The sequence below is a fragment of the Lygodium microphyllum genome, chromosome 19, assembly GCF_053477565.2.
Source record: "Lygodium microphyllum isolate KBCC chromosome 19, Lygodium_microphyllum_v1.1.10, whole genome shotgun sequence".
Classification (NCBI taxonomy): Eukaryota; Viridiplantae; Streptophyta; class Polypodiopsida; order Schizaeales; family Lygodiaceae; genus Lygodium; species Lygodium microphyllum.
The window spans coordinates 17,509,597-17,528,119 of record NC_141153.1 but is presented as its reverse complement, the minus strand read 5'-3'; the positions used below and the strand labels follow the sequence as shown (position 1 = coordinate 17,528,119).

Genomic DNA, 18,523 nt, shown 5'->3' with positions numbered 1-18,523 from the left:
GTGATGCCCCAACTCTCAGGAGTGGCACCCACTAAAGTCTCTAGGGTGGTGCTCAAGCTTTCTCAGGTGACACTCAAACACTAACTAATGATCCAAATAAAGCTCTTTTGGGGCTGTAAATGGAAACCAAAATAGGAATGAAGGAGAAGAAATGTACGAAATGTCTTGATTTCTCAACAAGGGAAGAGTAATCATCAAAGAGGCAACCATGAGGAAGAAAAAAAAACATGAGGAAGGTCTCCATGCGACAGTAATAGAGGCCATGATAGAAGAAACTTGAAAGACAAAGAGTTTGAAGCTAGTTTATGTGGCATTGCCATGTTGGCATTTGATGCGTGGAGTTGAGAAAGCCGTATGTGTTCGTGTCAAGGCCCAATGACAAGAAGCATGCTCGTGCAAGTATGGGAGTGGCTCGTAGAGTTGAGCCCTTGCAAGTTGGAAATATCTCAGAATTGGGCTCTCTCCAAGGTGTCTTGAGGGTTTCTACTTGCTCACTTTGCTTGGAGTTCTAGAGGATTGTGATGTTGACACTCTTGGTGTGAGAGCATTGGGTTGAAACTTGAAAGCTTGATTTTCTTGGATGAGGACCATGAGTATGAAGGTGCTATCATGTCGGATGTGGAGAGTTGCTTCCTATTTTCTATTCCCAAAGAGAAGAATTTGCCAAATAATTGTCCTCCAAAGTGGTAGATACCAAATTCATTGAAGAGAGTCGTATCATGGGCATGCCCTTACACACCATCTTCCCCTAACGGCGGTCATAAAAGTTGTGGTGTTGTACCCTGCTTGGAGCTACAAGAGGCTATGACTATGATTTTGTATAAATATACCTTCTATGAAATGAGCACCAACTCTTGTTTCATTATCATCTTGCTTTGAGGTGTGTGGTGGTTTCTAGTAGGTTTGCAACTCTTGTTGGGTGCTTAGGTCTTGGATGGTGATTTATATCTTTCCCCTTTTAGTGTCACACCATCTAGATTTTAAATTGAAGCTAGATCAAAGTGGTGTAAACATCTTATTTTTCATTTAGAGACAGTAAGTAAAGAACTTTAAGACAGTGCTGAATGTGCAAGCTCGACAAAGATAGACTTGGCAAGCATGATTCTACATCTATTCTGTTGGAGCATCTCAAAGTCAATGATTGCTTCTACTCTCACCCCCCCCCCCCCCCCAAACCACCACCAAAAGGAAAAAACTGAAAAAGGAGAAGAAAGAGAGAGACAGGATACACACCACAGAGGCCTTGGAGGACCAAACCCACGAATGTGGCAAAATACGGGGATGATTTGTGGCTAGGGGTGAACTAGACTAGTTTGTCTTGGAACTTAAATGCTTGTTTACATCCTCCAGCAAATAGTCAAAGGTTGCGAAGGCATCCCAACTGTAGTTAGAACATCAAAGTTCCTTTTAGTGCACAAGATCATCGCAGGGTCACATCTTCCAATTTCTCCCAGGACCTTCAATCATGGACAGTTCATCACTCAAGAAGAAAGACCACAAAATCAGATTGACAAGACAAGCTACTAGGGTCGATTTGAAAAGTAAGATTGTTAAGGATAACACCAGGCAAGCTTTTGCTATTCCAATTATTAACACACTACCCTTTCTTCCAAGTTCTCCTCCTCAAATTATTTTGACCCTCTGTTAAGCCTTAAGCAGCTCATCTTTATTATTTCACATCCTTTCAAAGTGAGTGCTTCCATGAAGCAACAAGAATCCCCCAGTCCCAACACAGAATATTCAACCAAGACATTCATTTTTTTCCTTATATGATACAATTTCAAAGCAATCAGAAGGATACAGGTCAGGACCTGGCCAGCTATGTTTGATACAACGCGCAGAAGACGCTCAACTTGCACCAAAACCATGCCAGCGTCCTCCATAGCTTGATCTACAAGCTTTTCATCAAGCCCAATACTGCGCATTCTTGCCCGCCATCTTGAAAGGCCTCTGAGTTCACCAATTCGGAAGGCCAAGATTTCTGCGACTGGCTGAGAGAAATAATTGATCGTATGAAGTCAAGAAAAGAAGCTTTCTTGTAGTTGCTATCAGGTAAAGTTTAGGAGAATAGTAGCAAAACAATCATGCATAGACATTTTCTGCAGTAAAAGTCTGATTAAAAACAACTTGCTTTGACTGAGCCAAGCTTAAACAAGGAGACTAATAAAGAACAGATTGGTATGTCACTTCTGAAGGCTATTGCAATGAGGACAATACTTGCAGACTCTTAGGCACATCAAAGACACCTCAGAAATTAGTCAGCAGCAGTGGTCCTCTTTAACAAAATGGAAGGACATCGTTAAAACATGCCTGGCCAACTGCATGAGATGCAAATTTTTAAAATTGGTGTTATAAGCCTTGTCCCCGAATTCCATTGTAGCACCTCAATTTAAGACGATGTATCCATGATCACTTTCTAGTTCTGATATTATCTGGATCTTGTTTTAGGTTTTGTTTCCAAATTCCATGTTGTAGAGGCAGCAGCTCAAATGTCAAGATCACATATCCATGCTCACTTTCTAATTCTGATATCATCTGGATATGATTTTAATGAAAGCAAGCTTTGCAGACATAAAAAAGTAAATTATAATTTTTTGGCATAAAAGCTTTCAAAAATAAAAAGAGAAGGCTAGAGGAGAAAAAGGAACCCTGAAGCCAACATAAACTCATTATAAATCACAACCCAACCATCAATTTTCATGATTCAAACCTAGGAGCCATAGTCCTATGTTCAGATTAAACAGCCACGCCAATTAATCCTACTTTTTCATATTTCGTTCACCCTACTCCCTTATGTGTGCCTATGTAAGGACTTGCTGGACTTCTTGTCTTCTCTCCCCCATCCTCCACTATGCATACTCCCTCTAGTCTGAAAGTCCTGACTCACCCACAAACTCATTTCCAATTTCACCATGATCCACATGGCATCTGAACTGATCTTGCCTATCACTGGCTACCACGCATGGACACAACTACCTCTTCCTTTTCTTGATTACAACCCTAACTTGCATTCATTCTCCAAGCATCTGTCCAAGGCAGTTCCATTTCCTAGCCCTATCATGTGGCAAAATGAGGAATGCAAGGTGTACCACACATGCATTTTAAAGCAAGAAGCAGATTATCCATGCAAGCACCTTCCAAAGATTTCCCCAGTAGTAGCACAACATGACACTCTTTAATCTCTGTGCACACTTTCACCTTCCATTACTGAATGTATTTATTCATGGGCAGCATCTGACATTGATTACAAAGAAAGAACTGACATATTTGCTTTGCATACTTCTACCAACACATTACCTGCAAATGCTCAGAAATAATGACATGAAGCTCCCGCACTCCAGCATTCACTGCCTTGCTTAAACGTTTCAACCCCTGAAATTTACTGAACATTGGAATATAATCACAAGTAGTACTGTGATTGGTTGCTGCGTTACAAAATACCTATCACGCCACCAGCACCACATGTGAAAAAGTCACAACATCATACCCCTTCCCCCAATGACACTGCAAGGAACTGATGTATTCCCATGCTTGGTAAACCGCAGGCAAGCAAGCTCATAAATTCATCTTGTGGAGTACCATGAGAACCTGTTAGAAAATATCAGCCCATATAGTTCTTTGCAGGATTCCAAGATTGTTCCCACACCAATCAAGGGTACGAACTTCAACAACAAAGGGCAATTTACCATTTTCGTGCAACAACACTGACAAAGCCTGAAACTTCTCAGTGAAGGAACTCATGGCATCAGACCATTGTTTTTGCATAACATTGATTGATGCCTGAAGGGCATCCAGAAGCTCTTCAATGCTTGAAGCTTGCAGGGCAACCTGATGGAGCTCTTTGCTCCTGCATGTGCAACAAAAGAAGAAAGCTCTGAAAATTCAATGACACCTGAAGTATTTTGATAGTCCTTACACACATTTTTCTTTTTAAGCAGAACTAGGCAGCAAACCTGATTTGAAAGCCCTTACAAGTGCATAATAGCTTTGCTAGCTCAAATATAATTTCAGAAATGATATTGCTTAACCTTCTCCTACACATCCACCCATCCAAGCTCTAAAAACATTCCATTACCTGCCTCCAATAAGTTCACTGTTGATGCGTATACAAAATAAACCAGACTCCACATCATTGTGTAATGGTTGCTCAATTGTGTTGCAAGCAACAAGTTTCCCATGGCACAACACCACCATTTGGCAAAGGTCTTCTGACAATGAAACCTGTTAAAAATCATACTGAAAAGATGTGAATTATTCACATTGACACATATCAGAACAGGACAGCCTTGGTCCTTTTGAGTGGAATCACTGCTCAAATTATTTAAGTTCAGGACAGGGCAATAAACAGCTCACCTTTGACACCAAAGGATTCACAAGTCTGAAAGTGAATCCTTTATTTTGCAAGTTGTCTAAGCACGAGGGTTTGATCTCAAGTTTACAAAGGTTCTGCAATATATTTTCATCAATTGCTCCTTTATGAGTTTGTAACATTTTCCAAAAGTTCAAGGTGCAACTTCAATATTCAAAAAACAATCACTAACACATTTGAATGTGCATGCTAGCTCAATATCAAGAAAAGTCCAATCAGTAGGGAAGGCAATATACCACTTTTCCAATCAGAAAAACTCCAAATACATTCAAGCATATGACACCATTCTTGTCACCACTGCAAAGTATGTTAACACGATGCTGTGTAGACTTTATCACTGCTCTTGAATCTGCTGGAGTTTGCTGATCATCCCCTGAACCACTACCCCCTGAAACATCAAATGCAGGTGCTGTTCCCGGCATTGTAGGTGCTTTTAAGGGAGCAGGAAAGAAACGAGGAGTTCGATCCTCATAGAAGAACAGATTATTGCTGCCACCCTAAAGAGAAACAAACATAATCAGAAATGAACCTCCATACACTAGATTATGTTAGGAAAATCAATCTACAAACCTAATAGCACTAAGACTGTCTCAATTAAGCTGGTTCTTTTTTTCTTTCTTTCATTTGAATTCCATACCAGCAACAACATTTATGGCATTACAAATGAACATGGATGAAACTAAGATGACTCTCCTAACAAAGTTGTAGTAAAATTCAGCTACATATAGAGACTCTTAAAAGGGACAGGAAAAGCAAAGTTCAAAGTTTATATGGACATGAAGTCAACCAGCAGCTTGAGTAAATTAGACACAAAGGTTACAAGATGGATAGAAAGGTGGAGTTTGTGGAAAGCATATGGCAAACGAGACTGATTTCTCCCCAAAATTCTTGCTTTAAATTGTGCAATTGAACACTGAATATGCCCCAAAAATGTAGGTAGCAACAGAAATAAATAATAATCTGTGAGAGTGCACAATGGAAGAAGAACATGAAATACAAAGCTGGACTGATCAGTCGCTGCACACAGCCCGAGACATCATTGGGGTACTGGATCAGGCTGATGACAGAAGGCAACACCAGAAGATGGAGGAGTTTCCCAAATGTCAAGAGTGCTCTGAAAACCTGAAAAGACGAATCATCACCAACCACTGGAGGTAGGCTATATATAGCCAAATATGCCAAAAACTGGCCAATCTGATCGAAAAGTATGCCAAAATGCTGGGCAACCTGCAAAATAACAATGAAATAATGCAGGTGGCACAGTAAAATGCTGATCACTGCATATTAATGCAGATCCCCTTCTGTCTGGAGTGAACGAATTCTCCAGCCACTGAAAAAGAAATGCAAAGAGCTGGAAACTATCCTCTGTCAGTGTGAACACAAAGCTGTCTCCTTCATCAAAACACATGATAGACTGAGTGTCAAAGCTCTTAATGTCCCCATCTAACTCAAAATGAGGCTCACAAGCAGGAGATGAGTGTGCAAGACACACAAGTGCCAACGTAATCGCCCAATAGATGTGCCGAAGATATAATTTGTCTTGAATGTCAACTTAGATCAGCACAAACAGGCCCAAAATTGAGGACTTCAATGCATGGCAGCCAAAGAGAATGATTCGTGGTAAAAGCCCATAATTTTGGGTGCTGAAATCAGGCAAAAGCCCCAAATGTTTAAGAATTTTGAAGACAAATCTGGACAATTTTGTGAATTTTTTTCCCATATAATGCTTTATGACGCACCAATCACCAAATTAGGCTTCAATTCGGATGAAATTGTGCAAACCTCGCAAAAGCTGCAAACTTGCCAATGAAATTGGAGAAAGATTGAAGGCATACGGCCAAAAGCCCCAACTCTGATGATCACCAATGATGAATTTTTAACCCTATTCATGCAATGTGAACCAAGGCAATCGGTCAACGTGAGCCAAGCGACGTAAAGATAAGCAAGGCAGTCCACAAATAGCACACAAGTGACACAATATAGTTTGAAAAGCAACACGTCCACTTAGCTAACATGGCAAAACTTTGTGCTAGGGCATGAAGGTGTGGATGACAAGGTGGTTACTAGGCAGCTAGGCAACAGAGGGTGACCTTGTTGAGCTAAAAATGTATTAGCTTTACTTAAACAGTCCCAAAAATGCTTAATTAAGGAAAAAACCCTATTTATTTAAAAACAAATGCGTTCTTAGAGAGTGTCTATATCCCGTAAGCACAAACCCACATGGGAAGGCCCAAACTTTCTAAAAATAGGTATGCTACCCTCCATTCAGCCTTAATCTCGTTTTTGCAAATTTCAAAAATTTCAGCTTGCTGCCCACACCCCAGACACGAAGGACATCGCAGTTCAAGCTGGCCATTGTTGTCTACAACAGTCTAGCACTTGTTTCCAGCCTACCACACACTGTTCGGAACTTATTTCAGCATGTTGGCTACTGCTTCTACTTTTTCCTACGACTTTAGTCTTTCTCTCTCCTGCAGCCTGCGTTTTTAGTCTTTCTCTCTCCTCACCCTGTGTTTTTAGTCTTCCTCTCTCCTGCATTGCCGTCTACATCAAATCCAGCCTTCCTTGGCTGTGTTTGTTGGTGTTCGACATCCGCAGGCTGTCTTGCTACAATTCGAGATCCGTCCAGAGTACAACACATTCTCTAGCTCATTACCCTTTCCCTGATCCTTGAGATACAAGAGTTCGAGGTACAATATTCATTCACTACATAGTGTGTTTGCTACATGAGCATTGTATATTCAATAGTCATATCATTTCATTCATTCTCTGTGTTCATCGTCTCTGAGGTACCCTAACCCTAACTATGTTCTTCTATCAGTCTGTGCTTTGTCGTATGGTGTTATTTGTGTTTCTATGTTAGGGTATCTCTTCACATGGTATCAGAGCCGAGTTCTCTAAGAGAAACTTAAGCCTTGATCTGAAAACTTTACACAAGAAGCAGAAGCAACAGAAGGGCAATGACTTCGAACACTACTTCCGCACCACTTCTCACATCTAAGCTAAATCCATTGAGAAACGAGTCGGAGTGGGCCTCACAGGTTACTTCAACAGCTCCTGACATGGCCGGACAGACATTGGACTACCATGGAGTTCCACGACCTTATGGGATCAATGTAGCTCAGTACGATCTCATTTTGATGCATAAAGCCTAGCAACAGATAGAAGGTAAGCTTGAATTTTACCCTTTAGATTCGGTGCACCGATCTACTAACCATGCAGGAAGGGCAAAATCTCCACTTAGGACTGGCTATCCGCAAGTGGAAACTCACATAGAGTACACTCCATTTTCTTCATACTTATTCTATTCGATGCTAGGAATTTCTAACAATTCAGATTCTGTTAATGATAATTACCCTTCTCCTCTTGGTATGGATGATTTTCATAATGTACGTATGCAAAATAATTTCTGATTTATGAGCAATGAGGAAGACAGATATTTCTTTATGAACTCAAGACTAGATAAGTAGTTGAAACAAGAAACTATAAGTACTCCTTCCTCTTCTTTTCCTTCAAACAATTTTGTTTTCAAAGGTCAAAATGAAGTTGGTGCATCTTCATCATCATTATTTCAATTTAATGCATTTAATAGACAAAAACCCACATTATTTCCCACATCTACATCTATCACAAATCCATTTAATCTCCCCCCCATCCCACCCTCTTATTCCGTTGCCACATCCTTTCAGCCTCCATTAAGTGCACCGCATGTTGCCTCTCATGTAAGATCACATATGTTTTCATTCACCACATGGAGGGGTTCTCAAACTTAGGCATAGCCGTTAGGACCTCATCTCTTCCTCATCCGGGTGGTGTTCCACCTTTTCCTCACACACTTTCGGGATCATTGCAGCCTAGGTATTTTCCCCCAATCTCTCCGGAGTGTGGATTAGTTGGTGCTACACTTTACCTCCATGGTATTACCTTGTGGACCCTCTGGTCATTATGTTGTGTCCCAGACGACATTTGGGCAAGGCTTGCATGTCCCAGTGCCTCCACCTCCACCGGCACCTTATGGAAACATTCATATTCCAATGCCTCTGCATCACAACCTATTTTTGTCTGCCCACCCACCTCTTCCCCCTCCTTCTTCTCAGATACCTCCACCACCATCTTATCCTCCATATCCATCTTAGCCCACATTCCCAACACCTCATGGTTCTACCTCATCTTCCACCAAGCATGCATTCAATGACAAGACTCATTTTAAGGAGTCAAACTTTACAACTTGGTCGAACTTGATGAGACACATCCTTGACCTACAGAACCTATGGGATCTTGTGCAAGGGTTGAAACTCCAACCCAATCTTGCACTTGTTCCATACAAGGTTACCCGCTCATGGAAGGCTAGGAATGCCTCCGCAATTGTCGAGTTGGTGCAAGGCTTATTGCCTGAGTTTCATTTTCAACTTCAACATTTTGACTTAGCGTCAAAGCGATGGGCACACTTCACTGACCGCTATGCGGCTCGAGATAGGACCTGTCAAATAAATCTTGACCATGAGCTTCAAGACTTCAAAATCTCTGACCAGGATGACTTGAAAGTCAAGTTGGCTAAGTATCAGCGTCTCCTTGCCGAATTCTCCACTACAGGGACTCCTAAGTCCTCTGACGATCAAGTCACATTGTTTCTTAACAAGCTGCCGCATAAATACTTCAATTTTGTGCAGCAAGTGGTTTCTCTATCCAATTTACCCACATTCTATGAACTTGAATGTCAGCTATTGCGTTATGCACGACTGTTCGATCAATTTCATATAAATAATCCCTCAAAGGGGGCTCTTGTTGCTCATTCTCAGGAAGGGGCAGCAAGGGAAGGGTAAACCAAATCAAACTTCAAATCAAAATCAAAATCTAAGCAAGGGAATCACAAGGAATCTCCTAGTCTCAACTCAAACCTGGGTGGCAGAATGTACTAAGAAGAATAGGTATTGTCAACATTGTCAAAAGGCAGTCCATTTTGACGACGAGTGTCGATCAAAGGCAAGAGGCACAATACCAAAACCTAAGTTCCAGACCCCTACCCCTCAGTCGGGCAACCCCCGTCAGGGGCGGCAGGGTGATTGCAAGGGGCAGTGGAAAGATGAGACCCACACTGCCACCAGTCAACCATCTCAATTGACAATATTCTCAACTCCAAAGAGCTTGTCTAACCAGTCTACAAAGGACCACATTGTCTCTGTAGAGACATCCGCTACGAGTCTTGTCCATATCTATGAGTTGCCTCCTGACAAGGTTACCGCAAAGGCCCACTCATGATAGCTGAGCACATCAGCACCTGTTTGGATTGTGGACAGTAAAGCTACATATCACATGACTCCTATAGAGGACATCTTCCATACCCAAGCCCCTGCAGCCAGGCAGGTCCACGTAGGAAACAACTCCTCGGAGGCTCAAGGTTGCATCAGTTTTGTCACCGACAAGGATTCGGATCTAGCTTCATTGGACAATGTATACTATGTCCCTCAGCTTGGAGTGAACTTGTTATCTATTCAACACCTTTGTCAGTTGGGGCAAGTAGTTTTCTTTCCAATGACCACAGTCGAGGTCCTTGACTCTCAAACTGATTTAGTGATTGCTCCCAATGAGGCACAACCTAATGGCCTATACCACATGACCCATTTTCTTACCGAGCTAACAGTCGAGGGCTCTCTGTTTTATAGCTTCCAAGCATTAGCTACATCTCAAGAGTCTACGAACAATGAGCGTCTTGGGCATTTCCGCCTAGGGCATCTTGGCTATGACTCTCTTTATGAGTTGTCTTGCCGTGAGATGGTTGAGGGCCTTCCTTGCCTAAAGCTAACTCAAGATGTCTGTAGAGCATGTCAGCTCAGAAAGCAACATTATACCCCATTTCCTCAGCAGTCTACATAGAGTTGAGAGGCCTCTTAGATTGATTCACATTGATCTTTGTGGGCCCACATCCACTGCTACCTTGGGTAGTGTGCTGTACTTCTTTTTGAAGTGGATGATCATTCGAGATCCATGTGGGTGTACTTCCTCAAGCATAAGTCCAATACTTTCACATATTTCTCTTCTTATGTGCTGCTAGTTCATGACCAAACAGGCCATCATGCTGGTTGCATGAGGAGTAATAGCGATGGTGAGTTCATCTCCCACGATTTTTCCAAGTTTCTACCACAGCATGGCATCTCTTGCCAGCTCACCTCTACCAACTCTCCCCTCAGAATAGAATCAGAGTGTCGAAACCAGACAATCATGGAAATGGCACACTCTATGCTGTTTGCAGCAAAGCTTTGTGAGCACCTTTGGGTTGAGGCTGCTAACACTGCAATGTATATCCTCAACCCGTGCCCAACTGCGGCTCTCCCTCAAAAGACGTCGTCTAAGGCATTCTTTGGCTCTTGGCTTGTCATATCCCACTTCACAGATGCACATACCTATAGGTCTATTGTAGGGAAACTTCTTTGGTTAATTCATGCTAGGCCAAACTTAGCTTACTCAGTTAATATTTCACAGCACCTAAGATGTCACATTGGATTGCATGTCTTTGTGTGTTGTATTATTTATGGTGTACTTATTCTTATGGCCTCACTTATGATTTTTGTTTATGTTTGCAAGGGTACACTGATTCTGATTGGGCAGAAGATCTTGACACCCAACGTTCCCATGGCGACTACCTCTTTACCTTGGGCACGACTCTCATTTCTTGGTCTAGCAGTAGGTAAGAGACGATGGCAACTTCCACGACCGAGGCCGAGTATAGGGCTCTCTTCGATGGCACCACGAAGGCCATCTTTCTTACGAGCTTACTAGCAACCCTTCACTTCCCCTGTAACTCTCCCACCGTTGTCTATTGCAGCAACTAGACTGCCATTGCCCTTGCGGGCAATTCGTCATCACACCATGGATATGGCATGTGGGAGTCCACTTCCACTTTTCTAGAGAACAAGTTGAGCTAGGCACTATCCGCCTAGAGTTTGTGCCTTCATCAGACAATTTTACAGACATTTTGACCAAAGCAGTCAACCAACCAGTTCTTCAATACCTTTTACCTAGGATCAGCTTGGGTATACTCTCCCCTACTTCTTCAGATTGACGAGAAGAGGGTGCTCCCCTCTTGCTTTTCCTTACCAGTTTGAGAGGGGACAGCTACTCTTAATGGTGACAGTGATGATCCTTACAGTTTTTAGACATTCATTCATTAATTTATTCTTTTGTATTGTACTTATGGACATTTATAACTTCACCAGCACTATCAAGATGACATGATTGTAAAAGGGCACTTTGGCAAGTGAATAATTCCCCTATGAGGGCATTGTCCAAGTGGCGCCGTTGCATTGCATTTTGCATGAGCATGACATCTTGCATCTCCCTTTGCATTACCCCATGCATTTGTTAGCATTTCAGTCATCTCCTGGATAGGGTGCAGACTGCGCAGGTGCCATGTGGCAGCTTGCAGGGCAGTCAGATTGTTTTTTTGGCATTATTTTATTGCAATCGGCTGCATGCAGCCGACATGTTTATTTTATGCCTTTTATTACTGCTTTACATAGCAGTCCTCTAGCACATTGTTGACACATTATTCAGTGATTTCCGATTCTGATCTTGAGATCTGTTGGCTGAGACAGACTATGCTCAAGCTGACGGAGATCGAGGTCATCAAGTCGAAGACATATGCAAATATTTCCTCTGCCCCCTTGTGTATTTCTGCACTCTTATACAGCATACTACACCGCAGATTTTCTGCATTTACACTGTCTCCTTTTCTCTCTCTCTCTCTCTCTCTCTCCTCTTTGTGTTCACTCTCTCTCAGTCTTTATCCTTCTTTTCCGCATCGCTGCACTCTGACATGGTATCAGAGCGGTGAAGATGGACTAACTGAGGGCTGAACCTATCTAAAGAGGAGATTTCAGCGCGACACAAGGCTGCGTTTCCAGGATTCGAGGGCGAGCAAGAGGGCTGCGCATCGGATCAAGGCCGAAGCGAGCGTGGGCGTGCGGGAAAGGAGTCTAATCGGTGAATTTGCTGCAAGTTATTGCTGTTCAAAGGGGAGGAAGGCTGCATTTGAGGCCTTCCAGTGCAGATTTCACCTTTTCATCGCCTCCGGCGGGTGAAGAAGGTTTGGGCAACGGAGGAATCAATCCTAGAAGGATGTGTTTTCACACTCAGAGGGGGCTGCTTTTGCGTTTGTTCAGGTATTGCAGGTCAACATGTCTATACAGAGACTGATTTGGAGTTCCAGGCAATCATGGACAAGAAGGTGCCTGTCCTACCGGCTCTTCCAACGGATCAAAAGCTTGATGGTGACAATTACCACATCTGGCGGGTGATGATGTTGGCCATTTTAGAGTCTTATGATTTGGCGCAACTGGTGATGGAGGAGATTAATAGGCCCTCGGTGAGAGATAAGTCCAAACTCTCTTCCAATGCTCGTGCGGAGCTGACCAAGGCCTGGTCTCATTGTGACAAACTGAATGCCAAGATTCGATCTTTTCTCTTTCTATCTTGCACCACAGCCGTGATAGCTCACATCGAGCACTTGACGGTGGCTCGTGAGATATGGCTGGAGCTCGATCAAATGTACAACCGGATGACCCTGATAAAGAGGGTTTCTTTGGAGGTGCAAATGCGGACTTTGTCTGTGAATAATTCTTCTTCGCTTTGGGAACACATCGACAAGCTTCGGCAGCTTCAGATACAGGTTTAAAATGCGGGGACGCCTATTTCCTCCGAAGACATGGCAATCACTTTACTATCTCAGTTACCGCCACGATTCGGTACTTTTTATTCCACTCTTATTGCTTCAAGGCGGGAGTCAACTCTTCGGTGGAAAGAGTTGGTTCCTATGGTCTTGGACCAAGAGGAACAATTGAAGGGACAGAATGCTTCCAAATCGGAGACATTGGTTGGTCAAGCCTCTCAAAAGAAGGGGAAGGACCAAAAGAAAAAGAAGAAGGACAACAAATCCAAGAAGGACAAGGAGAAGGAATCAACTTGCCATATTTGTGGAAAGACCAGTCACTGGAAGAAGGATTGCCTCGACAAAGACAATAAGAATACTAAGAAGAAGGACACGAAGGACTCTGGAGCGGTGGCTACACCCTCATCAACTGCTTTTCTACACTTAGCAATCATTGAGGACTCTACACCGACAACTTCTAATGCTGCGATGACAACTCCCCAGGCTCGAGAGTGGATTGTGGACAGTGATGCCTGTTTACGGCATTTACCGCAGCACAGAGGAGCGGGAAAATGGAAAGAAGGGCGCAAGATAAAAGAAACAAAAGGCATCCTGAAAATTTAAATGTTCGGGCACGACCCCCGAAAAGTCTCAATGTCGCCCCGAGACAGCGAAAGAGTAAAAGGGGCACCATTAAGTGTGGAAGCGCTCCCGAATCCTTGTAAAAGAGTGCCAGGCTCGCTCCTGTGCAAATTGTATGCATTAGTTGGGAATAGGATAAGTTAGAATGGTGGGAAACGAGAAATGGGCTTAGGCCAATGGCCGGCCTTGTAAAAAAGGGGATGACCGCCCAAAAAAAGGGAGGGCATGTATATAAAGTTCAAAAGTGAATGAGAAATTCATTCTTGGGTGTGGCAAAAAGTTCTTCTCTTCTTCTTGCTTGTGTGTGCTCTTGAGAGAGGGAGTGTGAGAGTGTAAGGGAGTGAGTGCGTGGGAGTGAGGGATCAAGAGGGTGAAGCTCTTCACCATCTCCTCTTCTCTTCTTCTCTTCTCTTCTCCTCTTCTCTTCTCTTGCGCGCGCGGCTATGAAGGATGGAGCTCATGGGAGAGGGATTGAGGTTGCTTGAGCTAGCATCAAGGATCGTGGAGCTACCGGTGTGCAAGAGAGAGGAGGATACTCGATCGAGCATCAAGGTAAGCTCACTACACTTGTAAGGTAGGCATGGCGCGTCGGCTATGTGAGAGGTAGCTATGGCCGCTCGGCTTGAAACGCTTGATCGATAAGCGGTCCGTAGGTCTCGAGATAGAGCTCGTAGCTTCCCCTTCATTTTGGTTCCATTGCCGGGACAGACGGAATCGAGCCTTGAGCGCCGCGCGCATCAAATCGAGCATAGGAGTAGGGCCTTTGCCCAAAACGGTGCTTGAGATAGATAGGAGATTTAGGAGGTTTAATCATTGGAATAAGTAAGTATTTTGAGTTTTTTTATGAGTGCTTGAGTAGGTAAATACAACCCATGCTTGGTTTTGCGATTTTTTGTTAGCATTAGCTAGGATAGGATTAAGATTCGAAACTGAAATGGTAGGGTTTTTGCTGCTGTAAATCTGGTTGCAATAAGAAAAAGAAAGCAAAAATCGTGTTTTTTAAGGGGGAAATCGCAACGGGGAAAGGCTCTAAGGTTAGAGAGTGGTTGGGCAATGCTATGTAAGACTGGGGTAAGGGGAGAAGAGCTCATTTGCATTCTGACTTAGTTGAGAGAGAGCAAAAGAGAGTGAGAGAGAGCTACAGGCACAGGAGAGGAGCGGACGCCCTTCGATCGCACTCCCGAGGTACTACAGGTATACAAATCCCTTCCCCGGCATGCCCTTGTGTGTATTTAACAACCTAAATAGCTAATCGTCAGCAAAACGCTAGATTCGGCACCATTTTCATCGTCGGAAGTGCGCCGACCCCGACGCGCTCGGACGCCTGAACCCCAGAATCGGGCAGTTGGCTGCCCCGAACCTAGGGTTCGGCATTCGGCCTTCAGGCATTCCTCCGCGTGCCATTCGGGCTTCGGGCTTCCGGCCGCCCAAACGAAGGCCTTCGCGCTTCGGAATTCAGCCTACGGGCCATCTAGCCATTCGGACTTCGGCGGTTCTACCCCTCCAAATTCGGGATTCGGCCATTCGGTGTTCGGACGGTCGAATCGGCCCACCCGAACCCGGCCATTCGGCCAAACTCGACTTCGGCCCTCGAACTCGGCCATTCGGCCTTCGGCCCGGCCGAACGAGACATTCGGACTTCGACGGTTCGGACACCGATTCTGAAATTTGGACTCTGCCATTCGGACCAATTTTGGCCGAATGCATTCTTGACATTATTTTAATAATTTAAGCCCAGACCCGCATTGCCGACACTAGTGCAACCTTGTAGGCGCGAGAAAATCATAGAAAACTTGGCCGTGTGGCTAGGAAACCTAGCAGAGTGTGTTGATGCAGCCTAGTCGCAACCGCAGACCAGACATCAGACCCCCACATACCTGAGAGACGCAGCAGAGACCCAGATTTTAACCAAGCAGCCGTGTGCTGACCTCGTACCCAGTGGCCAAGAGCTGAAGGTAGCATTGACATCGCACTCGAGTGTCGTAAGCCAGCACACACAGTAGGCCACATTGGTTGTGCACTGAAAGGGCAGAAAGCCTGATTTCGCACCAAACGCACAGACACCACACTGAGTGTGCATAATTTGAGGATTGGTGGGACCCAGGAGAACGTTAAGTGGACGTGAGGATCCAGAAGACGACAACATAGAGGATCAGGCGCTACCAGAACTACTCGAACTGATCGACGGCCTCATGGAATTGGAGGCAGAAACAATGTCAGGATCAAGGGGCGATCGAGAAGAGGACCGGCTAGACCTAGGAGAATTCCCAGTCTCAGTACAAGAACTAGTCCATGACTACGAGTTACTTACTAGGACCGTGATCCAAGGCAAACCTGTAGAAGAAGTGGTAGCAAGCCTCGAAGAAAAGAGAAGAGCAATCAGGAGAGCGCTAGAAGGCATAATTGCCTACAACCACGAGCAAAGGGCCAGAAAGCTACAGCAAGACATAGATATGTACGAGGCTAGAAGGGTGCTAGACCTAGCTGGGGCAGCCAAGTCTGGACCGAATGTAGAGAGGGAACGGGCAGCAGAGGCTGACATGACATTGAGCGAACTTGTAGCCAAGCGACTCATGGACAATACGTCCGTTGAGCAGAGTGCCACAGCCCTAGCCACCACACTGCTCTCGGGAATGGAAGTCACGCAAGGGGCTAAAGGGCAGGCTAGAATCCCTGTAGTAGCAAAGCAGCTAGCGAAGTATAAGCCTAGCAGTGACCTGTACAGCTTCATGGAGCAGTTCGAGCAAGTATGCGAAGCAAACGGTCTTACTGACCTTGCACAACGCTCTCAAGCTTTTGGCATGTGCTTAGGAGATAAGGGGAGAATCTGGTATTCTAGCCTCGATGACGCAGAACGTACAAACTTTGCTCGCCTTAAGAACCTCTTCATCAAGAGATTCTCGGAGGCAGGGTATTCTGACAACCTCATCGTCCGGTTGATGAATATCAGCCAAAAGGAGAAGGAAGACGTCAAGGACTACGTCACTCATGTGCGTAGCCTATTCAAAAGGATCCTTGCCAATGAACGACCTACTGAGAGGGCAGTGTCTATAGTATTCATGAACGGAATTCGAAGTGAGGAGCTCTACAAGGCTTTGGCCAGTAACTCTACCTTGCAACAAGACGTGCTAGCTAGAGTTTTCGAAGAGGCAATACGTGTAGATGATCAACTTAGGGAACAAAGCATGAGGACTACCAACCGAGAAGGTGCAAATCAGAGGGATCCAGAGAGATCAACTATTTCGGGAGAAAAAGCAACCGTTAGTGTGCAGGAAAAGAGGAAGAGTATGGACCAAGGCCAGGAGATGGCAGAGATGAGAATGGAGATTGCACGACTGCAGGAACTGATAAGGAAGCTTGTGCGATCGCATGTACAGTGTATATACTGTGGCGGCAATCACCTCCCAGCGGAATGCCAAGATCCTAGATCTAGGCCATGCTCAAATTGTCGTAGATTTGGGCACGATACATTGCATTGCAAGATGCCGAGGAGATTCCCATATGCATAGTAGTACAATCCTCCGTACTTAGGTAATAGACCGCCCAATTTCTTTGGGAGGGGAACCCAATTGACACTCCCTGCGCCAAACGACTCAAGACCTACCGTACCTAGGTTGGAAATGAACCCAACAGGTATACCAAGACCACCAGGGCCTTTTGTAACCCACCCACCGAGCGATGCTCCAGTTCACTATGTGGAAGAGCCTAGTGAAGAGGAAACGTATGTCAACCCGTACATATCCTATGACGAGGAGGGCAACCTAGTCTTGATGGACTATCAGCCGGTGCCGGTGATGGCATTAGGTAGAGGAAGAGACAGAGGCTTTGAAGGGCCAAGCCAAGATCCGATCACATGCTGGACCTGTGGTCATCCAGGCCACATGTCATCACATTGCCTAGAGAAGGAATAGGTTAACAAGGACAAAGCAGATCTCCGATGCACTGAGTGTGGGATCACTCACCTGTTTCCTGATTGTCCTAGGAGGAAACCATCAGCTAGCTCTGCCAACGTACCGTCAGTACCTCTAGGGCTCTTTGGAGTGGAAACCTTTAATAGTGAGGACACACCTATCCCACTACAGGTTATGATGCGAGCTCAAACAAGGCAGGCAGGCATCTCTCTGCCAGGACCTAGCAATCTTGACGCAGCCTCGATGGGGAAGAAAAGCCGCAGGCGGAAAAAGAAGAGATCGGAAGCTCAAGTCGCACAAAAACCAAGAGTGCTACGACTCTGTCTACTGGAAAGAAGGTCTCGGATGCAGAGGCAGAGACCTCAGCCCCGAAGACAGCCAAGCGAGGAAGTGCCAAGGTAGGGGAATATCCCCATCCCAAACGGCAACTCGAAGCTATAGCCAAAGTCAAGGAGTGGGTCAAGGATGCCCAGGAGCACCTCAAGGATGCTGAGTCTATACTAGAGGATCCAATGGACGATTTTTCCAACGTGGGCACACCAGTCTCACCCACAAAATCACAAACTAAAAGTGTGTCCTTGCCACAGGGGGCAACTTAGCAGCAAGGCCAAAGGGGGACTTACCAGGGTAGACAGAATGCATGGGCCAGGAGTGCTAGCCTCAGGGGAAGACAAGAGCCCAGCAGTCTCCTTGCAACCTTGCTGTCCACCCCAGTAACTCTAAGTGTAGAAGACCTGCTTAGGCAGAATCCTTCTCTATGGCAGGAGTTAAAAGATTTGGTGGAGAGACACACAGAACTTACAGGTGCTGATCAGCAAGATCACGATACAGTTACGCAAATCCCCAGTCTAACTCTACACTCAACTCCTAAGTCATTGCACATTAATGCTTTCTGGGAAGGCACTGAAATGCATGCAGTCCTACCTGTTCTAGCCTTAGGAGATATGGCGCGGAAGG

The 18,523-nt window shown here is 44.8% G+C and overlaps 1 protein-coding gene across 2 annotated transcripts in view; it reads right to left on the bottom strand.

Moving 5' to 3' along the window:
* The window catches only part of APC4 (Transducin/WD40 repeat-like superfamily protein), a 110,800-nt gene that overhangs the window by 52,465 nt on the left and 39,812 nt on the right, over positions 1–18,523 (bottom strand). For both annotated transcript variants that reach the window (XM_087699722.1, XM_087699720.1), the window contains exons 5-11: positions 4,606–4,866; positions 4,354–4,446; positions 4,076–4,221; positions 3,687–3,847; positions 3,488–3,588; positions 3,298–3,372; positions 1,812–1,991 (exon numbers count right to left, since the gene is read on the bottom strand). In XM_087699722.1, the coding sequence (XP_087555848.1) occupies positions 1,812–1,991; positions 3,298–3,372; positions 3,488–3,588; positions 3,687–3,847; positions 4,076–4,221; positions 4,354–4,446; positions 4,606–4,866 (1,017 nt within the window). The remainder of the gene's footprint in view (positions 1–1,811; positions 1,992–3,297; positions 3,373–3,487; positions 3,589–3,686; positions 3,848–4,075; positions 4,222–4,353; positions 4,447–4,605; positions 4,867–18,523) is intronic.